At 46.1% G+C, this 19,563-nt stretch overlaps 3 protein-coding genes across 6 annotated transcripts; 2 read left to right on the forward strand and 1 right to left on the reverse strand.

Moving 5' to 3' along the window:
- Window positions 1–181: 181 nt before the first annotated feature.
- On the forward strand, window positions 182–8,080 carry LOC135502421 (uncharacterized). 3 transcript variants are annotated; one of them, XM_064795244.1, is made up of 5 exons: window positions 182–321; window positions 1,024–3,288; window positions 3,514–5,771; window positions 6,931–7,036; window positions 7,739–8,080. In XM_064795244.1, exons 3-5 carry the CDS (start codon window positions 3,514–3,516, stop codon window positions 8,018–8,020), a joined length of 2,646 nt encoding a protein of 881 aa, XP_064651314.1. In that variant the 5' UTR covers window positions 182–321; window positions 1,024–3,288; the 3' UTR covers window positions 8,021–8,080. The 3 variants fall into 3 exon arrangements, 2 of the variants coding, with proteins under 2 accessions (XP_064651314.1, XP_064651313.1); XR_010449764.1 differs by lacking the exon at window positions 182–321 and adding an exon at window positions 441–541 and having other exon boundaries at window positions 3,514–5,767; window positions 7,739–7,872; XM_064795243.1 differs by lacking the exon at window positions 182–321 and adding an exon at window positions 441–541.
- On the forward strand, window positions 1,029–2,528 carry LOC135502249 (endoglycoceramidase-like). The gene has a single exon (XM_064794910.1). It carries the CDS (start codon window positions 1,029–1,031, stop codon window positions 2,526–2,528), a length of 1,500 nt encoding a protein of 499 aa, XP_064650980.1.
- Window positions 8,081–8,869: 789 nt separating the features above from the next.
- Window positions 8,870–19,269, reverse strand: LOC135502420 (uncharacterized). Of its 2 annotated transcripts, none has more exons than XM_064795242.1 (22): window positions 19,231–19,269; window positions 18,711–19,047; window positions 18,039–18,440; window positions 17,609–17,717; window positions 17,325–17,429; window positions 16,667–16,774; window positions 16,233–16,364; window positions 15,834–15,974; window positions 14,611–14,739; window positions 14,102–14,356; window positions 13,650–13,787; window positions 13,069–13,200; window positions 12,515–12,643; window positions 12,056–12,184; window positions 11,705–11,836; window positions 11,355–11,486; window positions 10,934–11,056; window positions 10,544–10,672; window positions 10,205–10,324; window positions 9,908–10,024; window positions 9,420–9,545; window positions 8,870–9,082 (listed from the first exon to the last, which is right to left on the reverse strand). In XM_064795242.1, the coding sequence occupies exons 2-22, from the start codon at window positions 19,026–19,028 to the stop codon at window positions 8,937–8,939; spliced, it is 3,252 nt and encodes a 1,083-aa protein (XP_064651312.1). In that variant the 5' UTR covers window positions 19,029–19,047; window positions 19,231–19,269; the 3' UTR covers window positions 8,870–8,936. The 2 variants fall into 2 exon arrangements, with proteins under 2 accessions (XP_064651312.1, XP_064651311.1); XM_064795241.1 differs by having other exon boundaries at window positions 18,027–18,440.
- Window positions 19,270–19,563: the final 294 nt, after the last annotated feature.

The following is a 19,563-nucleotide window of genomic DNA, read 5'->3' on the forward strand; positions in this document are numbered from 1 at the left end:
AACAATGTCAGGCGTAGTTAATATCAATCCAAAGAGTGTCATAAGCGCAGCAGTCATAAAGTTCAATAAAGCGTAGGCCAGGCATTGGTTCCTCGGAACCTGTCGGCTTCCCTTGACCCGCGAGGACAACGGTCGATGCAGAAATCAGCTATTAAGTTTGCTCAGTGGCACAAAACATCACGAATCGTCAATATCAGTATCAATTTGAAATGTTTAAATAATAGGTCTCAGACCACTGAGCTACCGAAGTACAATTGGAATGGAGAGAGCGTCGGTAGCCGGTACATATTCAGCACGGTTTCGAAATTTGGGAAGTCCTAGGTATGGTATTCCCTCCTCACCACTGTGACAAAATAGTAGAAAGTAGAAACCCTATTGTGCATAGGTGGTTAATACCTAAGTCAATATGATCAATATGATTAGGTAATGCTGTTTACCATGTTTAGAGGCTTGCTAGGCCAAGGCCCTATAGTGCTTTAGTTATGTTGACAGAGGCCGAGCGTGCAGACCTTTGGCTGTGTTAAAAAAGACCTGGGACCACGTAAGTAACGTCGGAATTTCCCATTTTCGGTCGGTTATTTAGCATTTCGTAGATAGGCGTCTTGTAACAGTTTGATTAAGACTTGGTTTGTTCTCTTATACAGCTTGTTCACCACCACAAAACCAACGTTTGCGTGGAATACTCTGAAACTCACGGACACGATATATGTACTGGAATCGAGGCATTATAGGAACTTATTCGTGGAAGAACCGTTAAAGCTCGTGCACTGTGTTTGTTAACCCTAACTGTTGTATACTTGTTTCAATATATGTTTAAAATGAAGACAAAGTTTTCCCTTGATCAATGAACGCCGCATCTTGCGCCCAAGTTTGCCACAACCACACACCATCGATATCAAGGTCGGTTGGGTCCCTGGGCCTGTCAAAGTGCATATGTTCGGCACTTATTATAGGTTAATCAAACTAAACCAAGACCTCTTCAGATTGAAAATGCATGCTATATTAAATGATATTTCATTTCAGACAAGATGGCTGCCATGGCTGTAAACACCGTCATTCCGTTCCTGGCTTCCGTCGTTGTGCTGCTGTCGCTTGGTGCTGCCTCAGACCCGCAGCAATCTATCACCTTGGACCGAATCGGGGTCAAAGGTCAATGGCTGGTTGATAAGTTCGGGAGAATTCGGCTGTTCCACGGCGTTAATTCTGTGCTGAAACAACCACCGTGGTACGACGCTCAGATTCTGAACGAGACGAGGCTGAAGTACTTCAAGGAGTGGGGCTTCAATGCTGTCAGGCTAGGGACAATGTGGACGGGGGTGGAGCCGAGTCGAGGTGCGTACAACCAGTCCTACCTGAACGTCATGAAAGCCGCCGTCTCGTCACTCGAGAAATACGGCATGTACGCACTTCTTGATATGCATCAGGACCAGGGCTCAACCTTCTACAATTCCTATGACGGAATCCCAAGATGGCTTATAGCAGCCTTCGATCCTCCGCTGTTCAAATTCCCCTGGCCTTTCAAGAAGGTTGGCTACTCTGACTTCAGGGCCTACTTGACGGAAGCATGCGGAAAGGGTTTCCAAGATTTGTACGACAACAAAAAGGGGGCGCTGGATGCTTGGACAGGATTCTGGGTTAAGGTCGCGCAGACTTTCAAGGACATATCCAGCGTCCTAGGATACGAGTTCATCAACGAGCCCTGGGCAGGGAATATTTACGTTGACCCTGCGCTGCTCCTCCCAGGCCATGCCGGCCGCAAGAACCTCTTGCCAGCCTACAATAGAATCAACGCAGCCATACGGAATGTGGACAACCACACCCTCGTCTTCTACGAACCGGTGACTTGGGGAGTTTGGCTAAATGGGACAACACTTGGGACGGGTTTCGATACGGTACCAGGTGGGCCTGAATATGAAAGTCTGAGCGTCCTGTCGTGGCATTACTACTGTTGGCTTATACAATCAGGTTCGGCCGAGGGACGGCCATATCCCACCCTTGAGAGGTTCGTCTGCGATGAGATTCAGGGTAAGGACGTGTTCAAACAAGTCGTAGCAGACACTCTGCGGATAGGCGGTGCTTCATTCATGACAGAATTCGGCATCTGCGAGCCAAACAAAATAGCGAACTCAACGGGGAACATCGAGTGCGGGTTCATCATGAAGCAAGCTGACGAACATTTGCAATCGTGGACATACTGGGACTTGAATGTTTTCTTTACGCCAGGTGGTCACGTGAACTGGACCGGAGCGACGCCATTCGCCCGTCCATACACACGCGCAGTGGCAGGCACGCCCAAGCGTATGACCTTTAACCCCGATGACCTTTCATTCGAATTCGATTACATTGTTGACATGAACATTCACGCTCCGACGGAAATTTTCATTCCTCCCGTGAAATATCCGAAAGGGGTCACGGTCAATGTCACTGAGGGACTGGGGTACACTTTTGACTCTGGCAACCATGTTGTTCTTGTCACAGCGAAGCAGGCGACTGTAATCGCTAGCATTCGGATTGCTCCAAAGATGTGATGGCACTTAATCACCGACTTAAATTGAACTCAAACAATCGTATATTCACAGATGTGGACTTCGTACATTGCGGTGAAATTATTGAAATGGTTGTTCCATGTTCCACAACCTGATCACCATCTAGGTGCTAGCACACTGAAAGAACCTGACGGCACCTGGGCATGTTTTCAGTATTACCTTAAATTGTTAGCTCGTCAATCGTCATAATGTGTATCGTAATCTCCATAAACTGTTCAGAGATTCTAGAAAACTTTCTTTTGGACGATTTATCTTTACGAGAAGGCTTTGTCTTGATTTGACGAAGGCTTACAATCGCAGCTTGACTTTGAAACCCTCGAATGAATGATGCATTGAATGACTTGTCACTGCTCGATTAAACCTACTGAATATGATGACCTAATTGGACGGGCCTACTCCAGTCATCATCACAGATATATGGCAAATAACACCAATAGATATCATATAGATAACTGTCAACTTGATATTTAGATGATTTGCTTGACAATAAATGGCGAAGAAAGTGTGAAGAAAGTACCATTCACACATCACCTACATGTATGATTGGGAAGCCAGTCAAGCGAAATGACAGCTATCACTTGTTGGTAACCGCGGTATAATGTTTGGCTCTTGTTGTTAAAAGAGCAACTCCGCTTTGTTCGATAAAGCCACAGTTCTGTTGCCGAGATGCTCTTGATTATTGGCTGACTTCATCGTGCAGGGATTCATTGAAATACTGGTCTAAGATTGGACTAATAAAAAGGTAAGTCAAGATATTTGTGAGCATATTGAGACTAATAATTCTTTCACCAACATAAGATACACGTACAAGTCCCGGGGCATCGGCACCATTGTACAGGTTCAAGGATCAAGGTCATTTAAGTGAAGTTATGACAGAATTCTGGTTGTGACTTTGTCCATGGGACGAGTCGAAATTTACAACATACCCTTTATTTTCAATTGGTCAAGTTAAGAGTTACCCTTTCAGATGGCTGGCGATCCTGGCGGGAAGTGGCGCCTACCAGATGAGTCTGGTCAACAGGAATACTCCGGCGATGAAACACCGGAGGAGGAGAAGCGCCTCCCCAAGCCAAAAAGACGGCAGAGTACTTATCCAGAGGAGCCCGCTCTCACCCCTGTCGAGCAGCCCGAGCGGACACCTGATCTTGATGAACCTGAACCAACGCCTCAAAAGAAGAAGAAGAAGAAGAAGAAGAAACCGAGACCTATATCACCTGCTGAGTCGCTCGAAGAGAGGGAAGAGACTCCGCCACCCAGGAGAGAGCCGACGCCTACGCCCACGCCTACTCCTCCGCCACCGACCCCACCGCCGCCCCCTCCACCTCCTCCTCCCATACTTAAACCGCAGCCGATACTGAAGAAGAAGCCTCGGAAGGTAGAAATTGCGACTCAGACAGACATGCCTTCCCGGCTTCCGCAGGTTGATGATTATTCACCCACTCCGCCACCTGTTCGCCGTGGCGACTCGGAAGAGGGTCGGAGACCCCGCACGCCATCGCCTGCACTCTCAGAACCATTTGGTAGCGTCGTATCGGCGAGATCCAGTGAGATGTCGCTACCTTTTGCATACGCTGGATCGACCATAGAGCCACCCACCGTAGAAATGCCGTTATTCTGTGCCATTTGCAGGAAAGACATCAAAGGAAGACCATATCGGACGTGCGTCTATGATCACATGATCTGTCACGAGTGTGTCGGTTGGGATGATTTGATTGTCACGTGGAAGAATGATAGACAGTTATTGGCCAATGATTGCATGGTCTGCCAGAAGTTAGAGATAGATGAAGAATACAAAATACGGGGTTACCCACCGAGGTTTAGCAAGTTCTATCTGGCCCGAAAACTCCTGGGCGGGGAGCCACCGCTCTGTGACGTAGCAGCCACGCATCAGATGGGTCAAAAGATGGCGAAATTTGTATGCATTGACTGTAATGCGCATGCCTGTGATGAGTGCCTGATGGAGCACGTGAACACGGCAAACAAAGCTATGCACACGGTACGCAACCTCGTGTGGGCAGAATATGAAAATGAGACTCTGATGTGTCTTGAGTGCAAGGCAAGGAAAGCCGAGGCGTTCTGTCGCGCTGGCGGGTGTATGAAAACTCTCTGTAGTAACTGTTCTCCAAGACACGAGTTCCATGGACTCTTGATGATGAGGGGTGGAGACGCGGATCGACAGCTAGCGATCTATATCAAAAGGATGGAGGACAAAATTGAAGGATATACCAAATTACTCTTCGCAGAGCAACACAAAAGGAAAGAAATCCGCAAAGCCAAGAAGGAAGAAACCACGACAATTATCAAGAGAATACGCGAGACTGCACGGGAATATCGTGAGACGATCACGAAAGACGAAGAGGCTTTAGTGGCAATGGTAACAAAGCACCGCAATGATGTCACCGGGGCGTTTGGCACTGTTGACGATCTGTTGAGGAAGAAGAGTATGGCATTGAAACATTTGGATCTATTTAAGGAGAAGGTCAATGCCAAGGGCATGGATAAGCACAGGAGATGTGACATGTATGCGTTTCTCAAAAGCAATGAAAAGCACATCAAGAATCAGAAGTCGGCGGAATACCCACTGGCCATCCAAAATGGCTTGAGGGACCAGGTGGATGTTTACTTCAAGGAGAATGATGGCGTCGCCAAGGTCAAGACGGACACAGGTAACCTGGTGGGCAAGGTCAACTTCGTGCCAAGGAATCCACCGCAAAAGGTCGAAAGTAAGCCAGTTTGCAAAGGGATTACGTCACTTCCTGCAGCGCATCCTGACGACACACTGGAACCGAGGATCGGAAGTATTCGATACATGGATGACCTTGAGAAGATCGCGGTCGTCGATGAAAACAATTTGAAAATCAAAATATTGTCTCGACCTGCGGATTCCTTGTTTTCAAGGCGAGGTCACACGCGCGTGGAGGTCATACGGGCACACATCATGAACTTTGGGGACGAGATTAAGTTAGAATTCAACAGAACCAACTTGTATTTGATCATCCTCAACTGTACCACATCTATCGTCACCATCTTTGATGTGGTTGGTAACAAAATATGGAATTACGAGCTGCCACCTGGAGCTGGGACGGCCATGTCTGTTTTCCACACAGACGATGGTCAGTTGTTGCTAGGGAGAAACCACGTGACTAACCAGGGATCGGGCGGAATCCTAGAGGTGCACCTTGAGGTTCAGAAGGGGAAATATACCTTGCTTCGGAAACAGGGTAGGTGAGTACAATGAAAGATGATTCAAACAGGGAATAGTGGTAAACCCGTGCATTCTAAGGTAAACCAATACCGCTATCCCCTCTATCTGATGTCCACATTGTTTTCTCCGAGGTGCCCTCCAGAAGAAATGTGCGCCTGTACCGGTCATGCGAGGTCGTTTCATTGAAAAGGACGCACGCCACTGCCTTACCGGTACCGATACAGATGTCAAAATTTTCATTATTATCATTATCATACCCCGCACCCAAAGTTTTCAAACTGCAGCACATACTGATTTCGGGCGTTCGAGTACTACCGAGGATGGTTTGAATCGGCAGCTGCTATTTTCGATGATGCATTGGGGCAAAAGAGTATTACTGTCGGACCGTGACTTTTCCAATCAGGTTTAGTCCGTATCCGCATCCGGAGTTTGGTCCAATCATATCTGCAAGTATATATAACGGCAAGTTTTCTCAGGTACCGGTACGACAGTGGCGTGCGTCTTTTTCATTGAAACGACCTCGCACGACCGGCACCGGCACATATTCAGTATGACTCACTAGCAGTTCAATGTGCTCATGACGTGACGAGAGCAAATCTCACGGGTGGAGCGGAAATACGCCATATTGCTGACATCATCGGCGCCAACAACTATTTCTTTTGACCCTGCCGGAGTGTTTCAAAACAATTTATTGATTTACTCTGACCCTGCTGACGTCGATTTTTTAAAAGTTTAAAATAAAGGCTATTCAAACGTCAAATCAACTGCAAAGATAATCTTTTATATCACTGAGGTATATAAATACGACATGTTGATAAAAATCTGTACAACTATTGAAATATACGATTACTTGGAACTATTCCGGCAAATCACTTTGCCACCTGCGCGACCTTCTCACAATTGCGGCGCGCTCGTTTGCATACCACATATAAGAGGCAAATAAAATCTCTATTACAGCATGAAAGCCTTGATGGTTCAGCGCTAAGAGTGTTTGACTGTGAGTCGGCTGGTCACGGGTTCGACTCCCGGTGGGTCTGCCGCTGTTTTTTTCTTCTACTTCCTTATCTTGTTATCTAATCATCCATGTACAGATGTCAAAATTTTCATTATAAGTTTATCTGTGATGTATATTTTGGTGTTCAGTCGAACCTAATTCAATGTATTATTTCGTTTCGCCAGATTCCAGTTGGATCAGAAGCCGAAGCTTGTGGGCGCGACTCCATCTGGGTACGTAGTGGTGCACGACGGGAGCAGTCTGCACTTTTTCTCCAAGATATTAAAAAAGGTAAGCTGGCCCTGTGGGTCTCTAGGCCAGAAGTTGTACTGTAAACGCATACTGGTAGTCACCATTGAAGACGGTGTTCATGCCAACTGTGTTGTAAATTCACAAAGCCTACATCTGTTCAGACGGAAACGTTATGGCGTGTGCACCACCAGGTGAACTGGTCTGCTGTTACCAACAGGGAGAGCCAACAAGGTCATCTAGATAAATGCCACCTCTCTCAGAACAGTAACGAGTACGTTTAAGACATCAAATGAAGGTAACCTCAACCACCCCCACGTTTTGGAACTTCTCTCAGGCTTTAGAAGATGTCTGAAGAGAGCGATTCGAAGCATAGGAGAGTACGGGTGCCAAGCAATTCCTACTGTCTACAGATTCCTTTCGTCCTTGAGCTCTACTTGATCTTATCTCAAAACTCATCTTTTTATCCTAACATATTCAGAGTAGGCCATACATGTTTTAAATATTGATATTTTCCGGATGTTTTTAAACTGTTTTTTATCCTCATGAAATCACCACTTTTAATGTACTCATTTAATATTATGTACAGTGCTTAGAAAATGTATGCACCATTATTTTAGCACTTTAAATCAAATAAATTATTATTATTATTATTATTATTATTATTATCGGCTAGCATGCTAGTCTTCACCCTCACACATCAGTCTGCACAACCGTTGACCAAATTTACTCTTTGAATTCCAGGTCAGGCCTGAAGACAGTGACTTCAAGCACTGGCGAGGGCTGGAGGCCTCGGACATGTTCATTGGCAGCCAAGGTCACATCCTCCTGGTCGACCACAACTGCCCAGAGCTTGGCAAGTGTATCATCCAAATTTATCAAGAAGGAACCTTCCTCAACTACCCGCTACAAAAAGATCCATGGCTCCTGTTCCCAAAGTACATCACTGGTGATAGGAGAGGTAACTTCTTCGTGGTTGATCAGGGATCTGAGACTGTTAAGGTCTTTGCACTAGATGAGGAATAGTTAAGGGAAAGACAGGATGCTTTGACGTAGAGCGATAGGACACTCAACTAATAGATCTTCCCGCTACAGAAAATCCCTTGCTCCTATATTCTCGAAATACCTCACCAGTGATAACAGAGGTTATTCTTCCGGTTGAACACGGATTGGAGAGAGCCAAGATACTTACACTTGATGAGGAGTAATTGAGGTCATGACAGGGTAACTTAGAGGACTCAAGACACAACTAATATCAGTATATTTGACAACTGGGTAGCCTTCTCCAGGTCTGAAATGAATACTAGCAACATTGACATGGCAAGTAAGCCAGTGTGAATCATTGAACGTGGTTGTCAAGAAGCAAGCTCCATCAGCCTCATTGTGCCCTTTCTTTCAAAACTGATAAGATGGCATTGGACCACCTTCTTGAACTCAACACATTCGTCATCTAGACTGAAAAAACCAGGGACATCGATTGACTGACACAAAGATGTTGACTGCATGAAAAAAGCATTGTGTATTTGAAAATATCCTGAGAAATAGTAGAGGGTAGTGTAGAACAACAGAGAATAGAATGTATTAAGTTAGATTGCAGGAATGATGTGAATAACGAACCCAATAACGATGTAGCTCCTTTCACGTCACAGGTCGCACGTTCCACTTCTCCGTGCGTTTTGTCAGTCACAAGGCACGGTGAAACTTGGCAAGTACATCCCGAGCACTGATTCAGATCATTCTGACGAGTATGAGATTCTGGATGAGCTACATGGAATTTTGTCTTTCATTTCCTCTTTCGCAGTTGCTTGGCGTCTAACGATTACTCAGTTCACCACTCAGAGCCGAGTAATATCATTCAGCACGCCTTGCCTTGAATCATTTTGGTCTTAAGATCGGAAGCTAACTTTGGGAGGGTGAATGATACGACTCTGTTTGTCGTCTCTCACAGTCTGGTGTTGAACTCATCGCTCAAGGCACTGATCATATGACTACCACTATCTTGAATCTGTTGTAGTTTGTCGAACCTCTTCATTGTCTCTACAATGAGAGGTGTCGCATTGCTACTCTTCAATTTTCCTTTGCCGGATTCTGAAGAGAGAAAAACAAGGATAAAAGTGTTATTCCTCACATGATATACATCATCCAATCAGGCTGATGGCTGATGATCGTGCCTTCTTTGGCCACATACATGCCTGGTTCTCAAATGTTAAAGATACAAGCACATATGTCCACTACGTCAAGTTGCATTGCATGGGCACGACACTACATTGTCTGATGATCGCCGTGCAAGCATCAGTAACAAACAACTTGTTTGAGTGCATTATTTAACACCGAATGACATATCTCTGCATGTTTCCGGGCATGTTTCTCTCGTTGGCCATACAGTAGCAGTCTCACAAGCTTTAGAAGGTGTCAGACAACTTACCAGACTTTGTCAGGATGTCGAGAATTTCACAACCGCTGACCTGGATCTCACTGTTCTCGGGGAATTCCTTCATCGTTCCAAGAATCTGCACGACCAAGGTCGATGCAATATCCTCTAATACCAGTCCTGAAGAAGTGAGATGACTTCTCGTTTAAACCGAGATTACATCAGAGTCAAAGAAACTGGAGGCAGACTTCTAACGACCTGCACACATCCTAGGCCAATTAAGGACTCAACTGGGGACCTCGAGTGGCGAGACCTGGAGAAACAACCCGGCCAAAGCTAGACGAAAATATAGGCAACCTTTAAGGAAAAGAAGCCCCGAGGACTCGACTGGGGAACTTTGGCCAGAATCATGGAGAAAGTGGCCAGCTGACTCAAAAGGGAATCAGCGAGAGAGGCGTTGACAGGGTGCTTGGAGGGAGGAGAGCGACCACACGTTGTGAAAGGTAAAATGTGAAGAGGTCAGGGGTCCTCAGCGTATTTACTGTGCATCAGTCTGTTCCGGATGGACAACATGACGACCACTTGTACCCGCTCATTCTGTGTGTGGATGTCCATGATGGTCTGGAGGTGAGGCAGGAGATTCAAAGTCGAAAAGCCATCTTAAATGAAAGAAAAGCACAGCTATCAAATGGTGTGGGGGTTGGAAGGAGGTTCGAACTGCTCGTAGTTTATAGAACCAAGAGTAGAGTCTAAGTCTTTACTTTGAGACATTTCTGAAGCAACCTATATTAGTAAGGGTAGGCTACATGTACGGCCTCAAATGGGCCATTGACACCTACCCCCAGCTGCGAGATAAGAGAGGGCGCCACATGCCAACAGCGCCAAGGTTTCATTGTTGGAGAAGTTCTTGATGACATAACTGATGACCTCAGCCATGACAGGAGTGCCTGGATGTCCATCTGAAGAAGACAAGTATTGGTATTGGACACGTCCTGTTCTTAATTTGAAAATTTTCCTACTGCCTGGATTAGAAATGCCAAGTTAAATGAGGATTAATGATAGGAAATTACAAAACTGGATCTATCTCGACATACTCCTATTGGAGTTTTGTTGGTTGAACTCTGTACCCACGCACAAAACCACATGTCAAAATACCCAAACCTGATTGGCAAACTTACCCAAGACTAACATGGTGATGAGTCTACATCCACTCTTCAAGATCTCCACGTGTTTGGGGTGTCGTTGCATCAACTTTAGGACGACTTCGAGACCCTGGACCTGGTTGAACACCTGTAGTCCGGTCGAACCTGGAACAGGTAGTTTTGTTATCAAACTATAAACGTGCAGTCGTGGATAAAAGGACTATGGGTTTGTGTTGGAAGGGCGGGACTTAATAGGGAGGATGGAGGGTCCGGTGTGTGGTTTCCTTGTGACTATGCACAAAATGGAAACCAGGTCCCCTTTGACAGAGTAATAAAAAGATTCCACGTTGCGAGTGCCTACTGTAAGCTAGCAGATACTCCTATTGGTCACTCGCAAACGATAATCTGTCCCACGACAGGACTTACCTGAGTATTTCAGATTATCCAAGCAAATAGCAGTGGCCAGGGCTTGTTGTTCATTGTCCTCGTCTCTGTGGTGGTGTGTGATCATTGACTCGGTCATCTGGAGCAGGATCTCCGGTGGTATGCCTGCAGAGGGAACACGACACCCGTGTTGAGTTGACCAACAAAAGACCTTGCTCAATGCTGTTACAGAATTGATGGATTCATTTGACAGTTTTTCAGTAAATTAAACGAAACTGCAAAATCTCGCGTGACTCTCTGTCATCTTGGTCGCTAAGACAGCAGGCAGTGATCGTCTCGTGTCATCAATGATATGTGGATGCGTGACAAAGGAACGGCATTCTGCAGACTCGCCATTGGTAACCGCGTCGTCATGTGATGGCGCGAACGACGCTGGAGAGTGAAGGGGCTCAATATAGCTTACCGGAAACGCAGACGAGGTCGGCCAGAATGGAACAGGCGAGGTGCATTACGGTTTTATCATCCGGGTATTTCCTCAGTGCAGCCAGTATGTGTGGGATGCTGGAACTCTCCACCAGGCGGAGGTTGGACACCTCTGAAAGCAAAATAACCTTAAAACGAAGTCTGTCGAACATACCAAAATCTCAGGACATCTGTCGTGTACAGCCTGTAACCCAGATGCGAGGTTAGTGTACTGCCCGATCTCCCAACGAGAAAACAATCACTGCCCAATATCGCTATGCACTGGCAGGCAAGTAAGCTGCATGGACAGCCATAGCAATGTTTATTAATGACAAGGGTTGGAACTCTTACCATGTCCAGAGATGTTGGCCATAGCCCCAAGAGCCCCCACGACCAGTTCTCGCTTCTCCTTGAAGTTCCTGATGCAGTTCACGAGAGCTTGGACGCCATTATTGTTGACAATAAACATCTTGTTGTTTGTGACTGTAAACAAAGTAAATGCTGAGTGTCCACGTGGTAGATGCCGTTAGATGTTAGGGTCTGGTCGACCGGTGTTTGCAATGTCCCCCGCTTACTAGTCAATATTCAAGGCATCTTCGTTATCAAGAAAAAATATCTTATCCACCCTGGTCCTACATACCCAATCTTGCCGCCGACCGGATATCAAAAAGACAATGAAATAATCAAACAAGACCTACTCACCCCGGTGAGCAATATTAGCCAATGCACTGCATCCATACAGCTGAATGGATTCAGACATTTCAAATCTCAGCATGGTGTCAACAATGGCTGGCACAGCGCCCTCTTGTGGGATTAATGTACGGAGATGCTCTGAAAAAGAAAGATGGCGGATTCAAGATGGCCGCTAGGTTACTCATCTTTTGGCTGTGTCAACACAAAGTCTACAGAAAAGCGATGGTCAATGCATTGATCGGGTGGTACATAGGCTGGGGTGACAAAGGTTGGATCATGCGGTCCAGTGACTTCACGAAGGAGATGAAGAAGGTGAAACAGTCTGAGAGAAACAGCAAAGCTATATGCTGCTGTTGTTATGAGAAAGAAGGTAACTATGTTTGGTCAACGAAAGAAGAAGTAGAAGTGGCTTGGAAGAAATGAGATTAATGTGGGTTTTTTCACACTTCACCGGAAGGTTCTTCTTACCGTCAAGAGCGAGGTTCCCCAGCGCACTGATAGCATTCTCCTGATAGGTCCTGCTCTCCTGAAACATGGCCATGCCCTCCACCAAGCATTCAACCCCCTTCAACTCAAAGAAAAGTTGCTTCGATGTATCTGAAGGTAAATTATTAAATGACTTTTACTGTGTGCTGAGGTTGGTTTTAATGACTATTCGTGGTGATAGCTGATGGCGACAATGTCTCTAATGTGGTCATTGCAAGGAGAGAAGGGGTTTCAAACTTGAATTAAGTGAGGTAGCTGCGGTTATCACAACTCTATGAGGAATCGATGGGGTACTAATATCAAAGTAGTTGGTATGACATGTTTTCTGATTCGTGGTGGTTGGTATCATGTGGAATCGCCCCAACGCCCAGCCTCTCTCGTGGAGGCCTTATAGACCGTCGGGTGTCCAAGCAAGACAAAGAAACAGAGAGGACCTTGATACAGTTGGCAATAGGCTGCCGTGTCAGTTCACTTTCAGCATTGCTGTTGTTGTCCCGGGATTATATGATTAGATTGACATATTTGAAGAGACCTACCGCTGTTCGCCGCGGCCTGCTCTATGACAAAGGCTATCTGTGTGAACATGTGGAAGTTCTCTTCATGATTGGTCATCGCGTTGACGAGCAACTGGACCACGTGAGTATCAGACATGAGCGGCAAGATGGCGGCTGAAAAAAACACGGCGGAAGTCATGTGTTGATATTCTTGCAACACTCTACAGAGTACCATTCCTTATTATGCGGTGTTATTTCCTTCAAGAACAGGACGATTATGAATCAGCAAAGTTACTTGGGTCAGCTGGATTTATGACAGCGCAGCTTTTGGCAAGGATACCCCTCCCCAACGGCATAAGCGGATGAAGCAACGACGATCTGGCAATCCCTTGACAGTAAGTGTTGTTCAGTATTAAACTCTACCAACGACCGTCGACAGAATTGCCTACCAACTCACCAACTCACCAACTCACCAACTCACCAACTCACCATGAGAGAAACCACCAACTGCCAACTGATACCAAGACCATGTCCAATGAGACGGGATCTTTACTTCAAGTTCAAGCCAACTGAACCTGCCACTTCACTGAGATGAGATGCAACGGATTACTGCTCAAGCTAACCTGGTAAATGCCTCATTGAGTTGCCCACAATCCATGCGCAGTACTCTTGGATCTGCTCGTCTTCAGGGTAGTACTTCATGACCTTCAGCACGTGCGACAGCCCGGTGAGTTCATGGAAATGACTGCAGCAGGGTTCGCCTGAAGCAGTGCAGAGATGGACTCATGAATTAATAAGCAGAGGGAAACAGACAGAATGAGATGAGGGGATATTTAGAGGACATTCATTTCCGTCTTCTAGTCTTCTACCAATGCCGGTTCGAGTAGCTTGTTCTTGACAAAACTGTACCAACTTTTGAAAAGTGAAAGCTTGAAATGTGTCAGGAACAGAATAAGCGATTGAAGGTGAATCCGTTATCAGAGGAACCAGCTCCATGATCCGTGAGAGGATTTTCCGGATATCAAAAGTAGGAGCAGCTCTAGATCTACTTTTCAGGTTTAAATCGTCGACTTACATTCCTGTGTGATGCACGAGAGCGCCCAGAGCCCACATTCCTGCACAGTGGGGTCTTCAAAATGGCGAATGGTCGCCTCCAGGACAGTTTCAACTGTACCAAAGTCATCATGCGATGCGATGCTCATGCATACTGTGCTTGCCATGCTGCCTAATGTCAGACACGCCTTGGTGATCACAGAGATATTTGCTGGGAAGCTTTTCAAACTCTTCAGAAGAGATTGAAGGATCACGTGTAAAATGGCGTCGGTTTCAACTGCAATGAGAGTAAAAACTATAATGGCAGCTTCACCCCGGGGAAGCTAAACTTGCTCAAGTGGTATCGGAGAACGGGACGAGGTCGGTCCAATACGTGCGGAGTGTACTCCGGTCCTGCACACACACGTTTGGGCGTAGGGCGTATGAAGGAGTTAACATCACCAAATATCAATGGCGCCTTCCATGGTGTTGCTCAACAAGGCTTGTATTTTGAGTGTATGCGGAGAATGAGTCCTATCACCTGGTTCTTACCTTGCTGAATACATATACCCATCAAGTCGCTCACATAGCAATGAATATCAGCATCCTTTGGGTAATTCTCTAACAGTTTAAGTAGGCCTGAAATGTCCTCTTCGCTGATGGCCATGTCATCTTCCTCACCTGGAAAAGAATTGTTTACATCATCAATGGTGGTTTGATCAAAAGATCCATGAAGAAGAAGGGACAACGTGTTTGTTTCTGGGCGACTAGTTGTAGAAACTAAAAGAAGAGTGATAAAAACGGAACCTATATGCGCTGCAATACATAAAGGGGAGCGCGTAACATCTCATTCGAGTCATATATTGGGAATGCGTAAAGTGGCAAGTGGGGTGAACAGTCTAGAGTAGGCCTGGTAAGGAGGGAGTCTGCATGGAGAAGAAGTACATGCCTCCGCTATGAATGAGAAGGAGCGTATGGGGAAGGAGTATAACGAGGAAATGTGTATAGAAAAAGGTGATAGCCACTTCTAATTTCAGTAATAAGATGGGCTCATGCATGGAGGAGGTTGCCATAGGCCTATGCATCTGCAACGTATAGCCTAGATATCAATAAGATGGGCTCATGCATGAGGAGGTTGCATAGGCCTATGCATCTGCAACGTATAGCCTAGATATCAATAAGATGGGCTCATGCATGGAGGAGGTTGCCATAGGCCTATGCATCTGCAACGTATAGCCTAGATATCAATAAGATGGGCTCATGCATGGAGGAGGTTGCCATAGGCCTATATATCTGCAACGTGTAGCCTAGATATCAATAAGATGGGCTCTTGCATGGAGGAGGTTGCCATAGGCCTATATATCTGCAACGTGTAGCCTAGATATCAATAAGATGGGCTCTTGCATGGAGGAGGTTGCCATAGGCCTATATACCTGCAACGTGTAGCCTAGATATCAATAAGATGGGCTCATGCATGGAGGAGGTTGCCATAGGCCTATATATCTGCAACGTGTAGCCTAGATATCAATAAGATGGGCTCTTGCATGGAGGAGGTTGCCATAGGCCTATATATCTGCAACGTGTAGCCTAGATATCAATAAGATGGGCTCTTGCATGGAGGAGGTTGCCATAGGCCTATATATCTGCAACGTGTAGCCTAGATATCAACTATGAAAGGGAGTTCCGTGTTACAGGGAACCAAGACTCTATGTGTGAGTGATCTTGTTCTAAATGCTGGTGGCTTTCTAATTGTGGCGAAGAAATATTATACTTACAATGAAACCCGTTCGAAACAAAGATCATGGTCTTGCAGGCGAGACTTACAAGGTCAAGGTCAAGGTCACTTACGTCCTGTTTGATGACCTTGAGCAGAGCCTCAAAACCTCCGTTCTCTAAAATGTATCGGCAACCCGCCGCTGAAAGGGAACGAGGTGACAGTTGGCGAACTTTTTATTTCATGTATAAATGTTCAGGATTAACTATTCCACAAGAGGGTCTTGAATTCACTCCAAACGGAATCCTAATCCTGTGTTTACTGATTGTTCTGGGGTTACTTGCTGGGTAGAGCTCGGCCTTAAGCTATGTTCGCAAACTAGTCTCTTGTAAGATCGGACTACTTATCTGCTAACAGGTCTTAGAACTCGTCCACACGGAGATTTGAGCGACCATCCTACCTGATGTGTGCGCAAACTTGAGCAACGACAACACTGCTTCCTTCATGACTGTCACACTCTCCCAGTTCTCATTGAGGGCGCTGATCAAAGTGATGATGGCGTCCTTGCGTTTGAGAATAACTTCAACCGTGGCTGAAAGATTTCGTCGACAGTATAAAGGAGTTTGTAGCGGACCCTCCCACACATTGAGCACGTGTTATAAGTCTATAGTTCTAAAGGTCCACACCGATGGATTCCAACGCCATCGGAATCCAACGGGTGTCATTTACCACTATACATCATCAACAAGTTCCAATCTAAATGTTGACGCTCAGTTAATTAAATGACATTCTATTCGCAACATCCGCAATGTGATTTTGGCGAACCGATTCTTAGTGTTTTGTCAAAATTGCCAAATATGGCGCATGGCAAGATATGTGTATAATCAAACTCACATTCATCAGCGTAATACCCGAGATCTTTGCAGCCTTTCAATTGGGCACCCTCGTCCGTAGTATTTAGTACAGCGTCGATTACTTCAGATATAGGTTTGAACTTGTGGCCTGGAATCGAGGTCGAAATGGTTGGACAAAATTAACTGTTATTAGCACATAATTGTTTGATATCACTGGCGTCTGATGAGGAGTTCAATGAAATCATCACCCTGGCAATGCGAGGCAGCGAAATAAAACACATTTCTTTATTGGTCGATTTCGAATATGGGTTGCAGGCTAGCCTCATTCCAATTGGACAATAAAAAAGATGACAAAAACTTATACTTGGGGTCGAACCGCGCATACTTGGGGTCGAACCGCAAAAGCAGGAAGCCATTAGCTCTTCCATAGCACAATCTTGACCTCGCCATTGCCTAATCCTTACTGACCTTCAGAATAGAGACAGGTTGACCTGAACCGTGACCGTGACCTTCCTTTGGTGACTTCTCCCACTCACATTATTATATTTGTTCCCCAACCCGCCTCGCTTTAATTTCAACTCAATCGCTGGGGGTTTGGTTCATCGTTCAACCCACTCTCAAATGCCGAGGTGAATATTCGGTATTGCGGACGCTCCCGAAGTCCCCGAGAACGAAGATGACGTCAAATGTTTACCCACCTTGACTTGGAACCGTCAGCGAGATTTGGAGAGGAGGAAGTGGCGACGCCTCGAGTGCACTGAGGCAGTCACTGTACGATGTTATTTCCAATGGCTGGTTCGTACCTGAAAATGAAGGATTGCGGGCAAGTGGCTCTCTGTATTTTGTGGAACGTGCAATTCGTGCTTTGCATGAGTGTGCAGAAAGAAGCCGAACATCGGGGGTTTGGGCACGGCCGAGTCTTCTTAAGTGATTTGGGTGTCGCGTCAAGACTGCGAATTGGACATGTGTTCCGATGACTTACATCTTAAGTGGAGAACTCTGCCACAGTCACATGTTATTATATGGACGGGGCGCGTCGCGTCAGATGATGAGCTTCTTTGTTTCTGTCGTCTGCTGGAGTCCTGGATGTCCTGAAGGCGACAAGAAACGATTCAAAATTGTACAGGAATTGATATGAACTATCAGCGGGCGAACTGTGATGAAGAGCTATTCGACTCTTCAGCAAATCAGTACTGAACACTTTCGTCTGCGACGGGTGATACGATCACTTGTTGACTAGAAATCAAATATGGCCGCCATGGTGACCATGTTTAAGCTGCCATCTTGAAAGCAACTACTATATTTCCTTCCTTACTTAGATCAGAGTCTTTCAATTGAAAGACTGCTGAGATCTTTAAAACGTGGCACATTGACCGAGTTGTAAGGATAGTCCGAGTTACCTTCATGCTGACCCCGTCAGTAATTTCCGCAGACGTTGATGTGACGTCATCAACACTTCCGGCATGCGCTCTCATGGAAGCACTCAGCGGTGCACGAGGCCTTACATCCAGGGTATTCTCCGTCCAGTATTTATCAGAAATGACATTGGTTTCCTTAGAAGCCAGACGCATTACCGGAGAAATGGACGTAAATGGCGATGCCTTAAAAGACGGCCGCTTGGACGGTTTCTTTGATGTGTGAATGGCAGACGGGAACGGGGTTGAGTAGTCTACCATGACTTCATCAACTCCAGGAGAGCTTTCGAGTTGCAGCAAAGGAGCATCTCCAGTGCACATGCGTATACCGGTCCGGCGGATTTCTTCCGAATGTTGTAAGCTGTCCCATGATGACCCGACTTCAATGGATCTAAATCTCTGTAACGAAATTAAAAAAATACCTCAAACGTTAAGAGATCTTACCACAGATGAATAACGCCATAAATGGACAGCTGTACTACCATGCAATCAGACATAATCTTGTTTGTCTTCCAGATGATAAGGTCTGCATCGCGATCGATCTCCCGATCTCCCGGTCCCGTAGTATATACCGTCCCTTTAAAATTCGGCAAGTCCGTAAACTGAGCTGATCTGCGCTTAGCGACGGTTGCCTATACCGAGGCTTGGAGACTGTTCTGATCATCTCACCTTTTTTCTCTGGTCATCGCAATCCTCGACTGCAATCTGCGGCACGAGTCCCATGGGCATGAGAGAGGAGCTGGCTGACGGCCGCCTGGGGAAGCCGCTGTAGACTCTGCCACTGAAGGGCGTGGTGAACAGAGGCCCGGCCAGGGAGCGCCTCCGGAGTGAGGCAACCAAGATTTGACTGGTTGGGAGCCGCAAGAGAGCGGGGTTGCTCGGGGTTTTGCAGCCCGGGTCGTTGGTCGTGGAGTCGGCAGGTTGGAGGCTGGGGCTAGAGCCTGATTTTGTCACCATGATGGCTGGAAGTGAGACTTGGGTGGACATGGTATGAGTGATAGATCAGCTGGAAAACAAGGAAATATATAGTATTAATAACAGACCACCATCGTGCCCTGGCATCTTCATTCAATCAATGAATATGAGATACTGATATGATATCCTGATGGCATTACACATCATATTACAGCTAAACACTGATACCAAAGCATTATTCTTCTCCTCTGAAGAGAAACACATGAAAACTTACCTTTTACGACAACCACTCTTACTGACTCCCAGTCCTGATGCACGGCCAAGTGAATACACTATACTCCCGTACATTCAGCAAGGCCTGTTTGACGTAATAGCGATTCTTTTCAATAGGCCCTCTTCACAATAAGCAATGGGTTTGATACTGTTGCGTCCTTTATTGTGGTATTATGACGGCCGCCAGCAAAATAGGCTTTTAGAAATGACAAGGGCTCGTAAAATACTTTGTGTCATCCATGAAATGAAAGTGTGTCAACCTATCGGGTGCCCCCAACAGACTAGGAGCAGGATGCCTTGCCTGTCAGACTCCAGGCATGAACGAGATAAGAAG

Source organism: Lineus longissimus, chromosome 18 (genome assembly GCF_910592395.1).
Source record: "Lineus longissimus chromosome 18, tnLinLong1.2, whole genome shotgun sequence".
Classification (NCBI taxonomy): Eukaryota; Metazoa; Nemertea; class Pilidiophora; order Heteronemertea; family Lineidae; genus Lineus; species Lineus longissimus.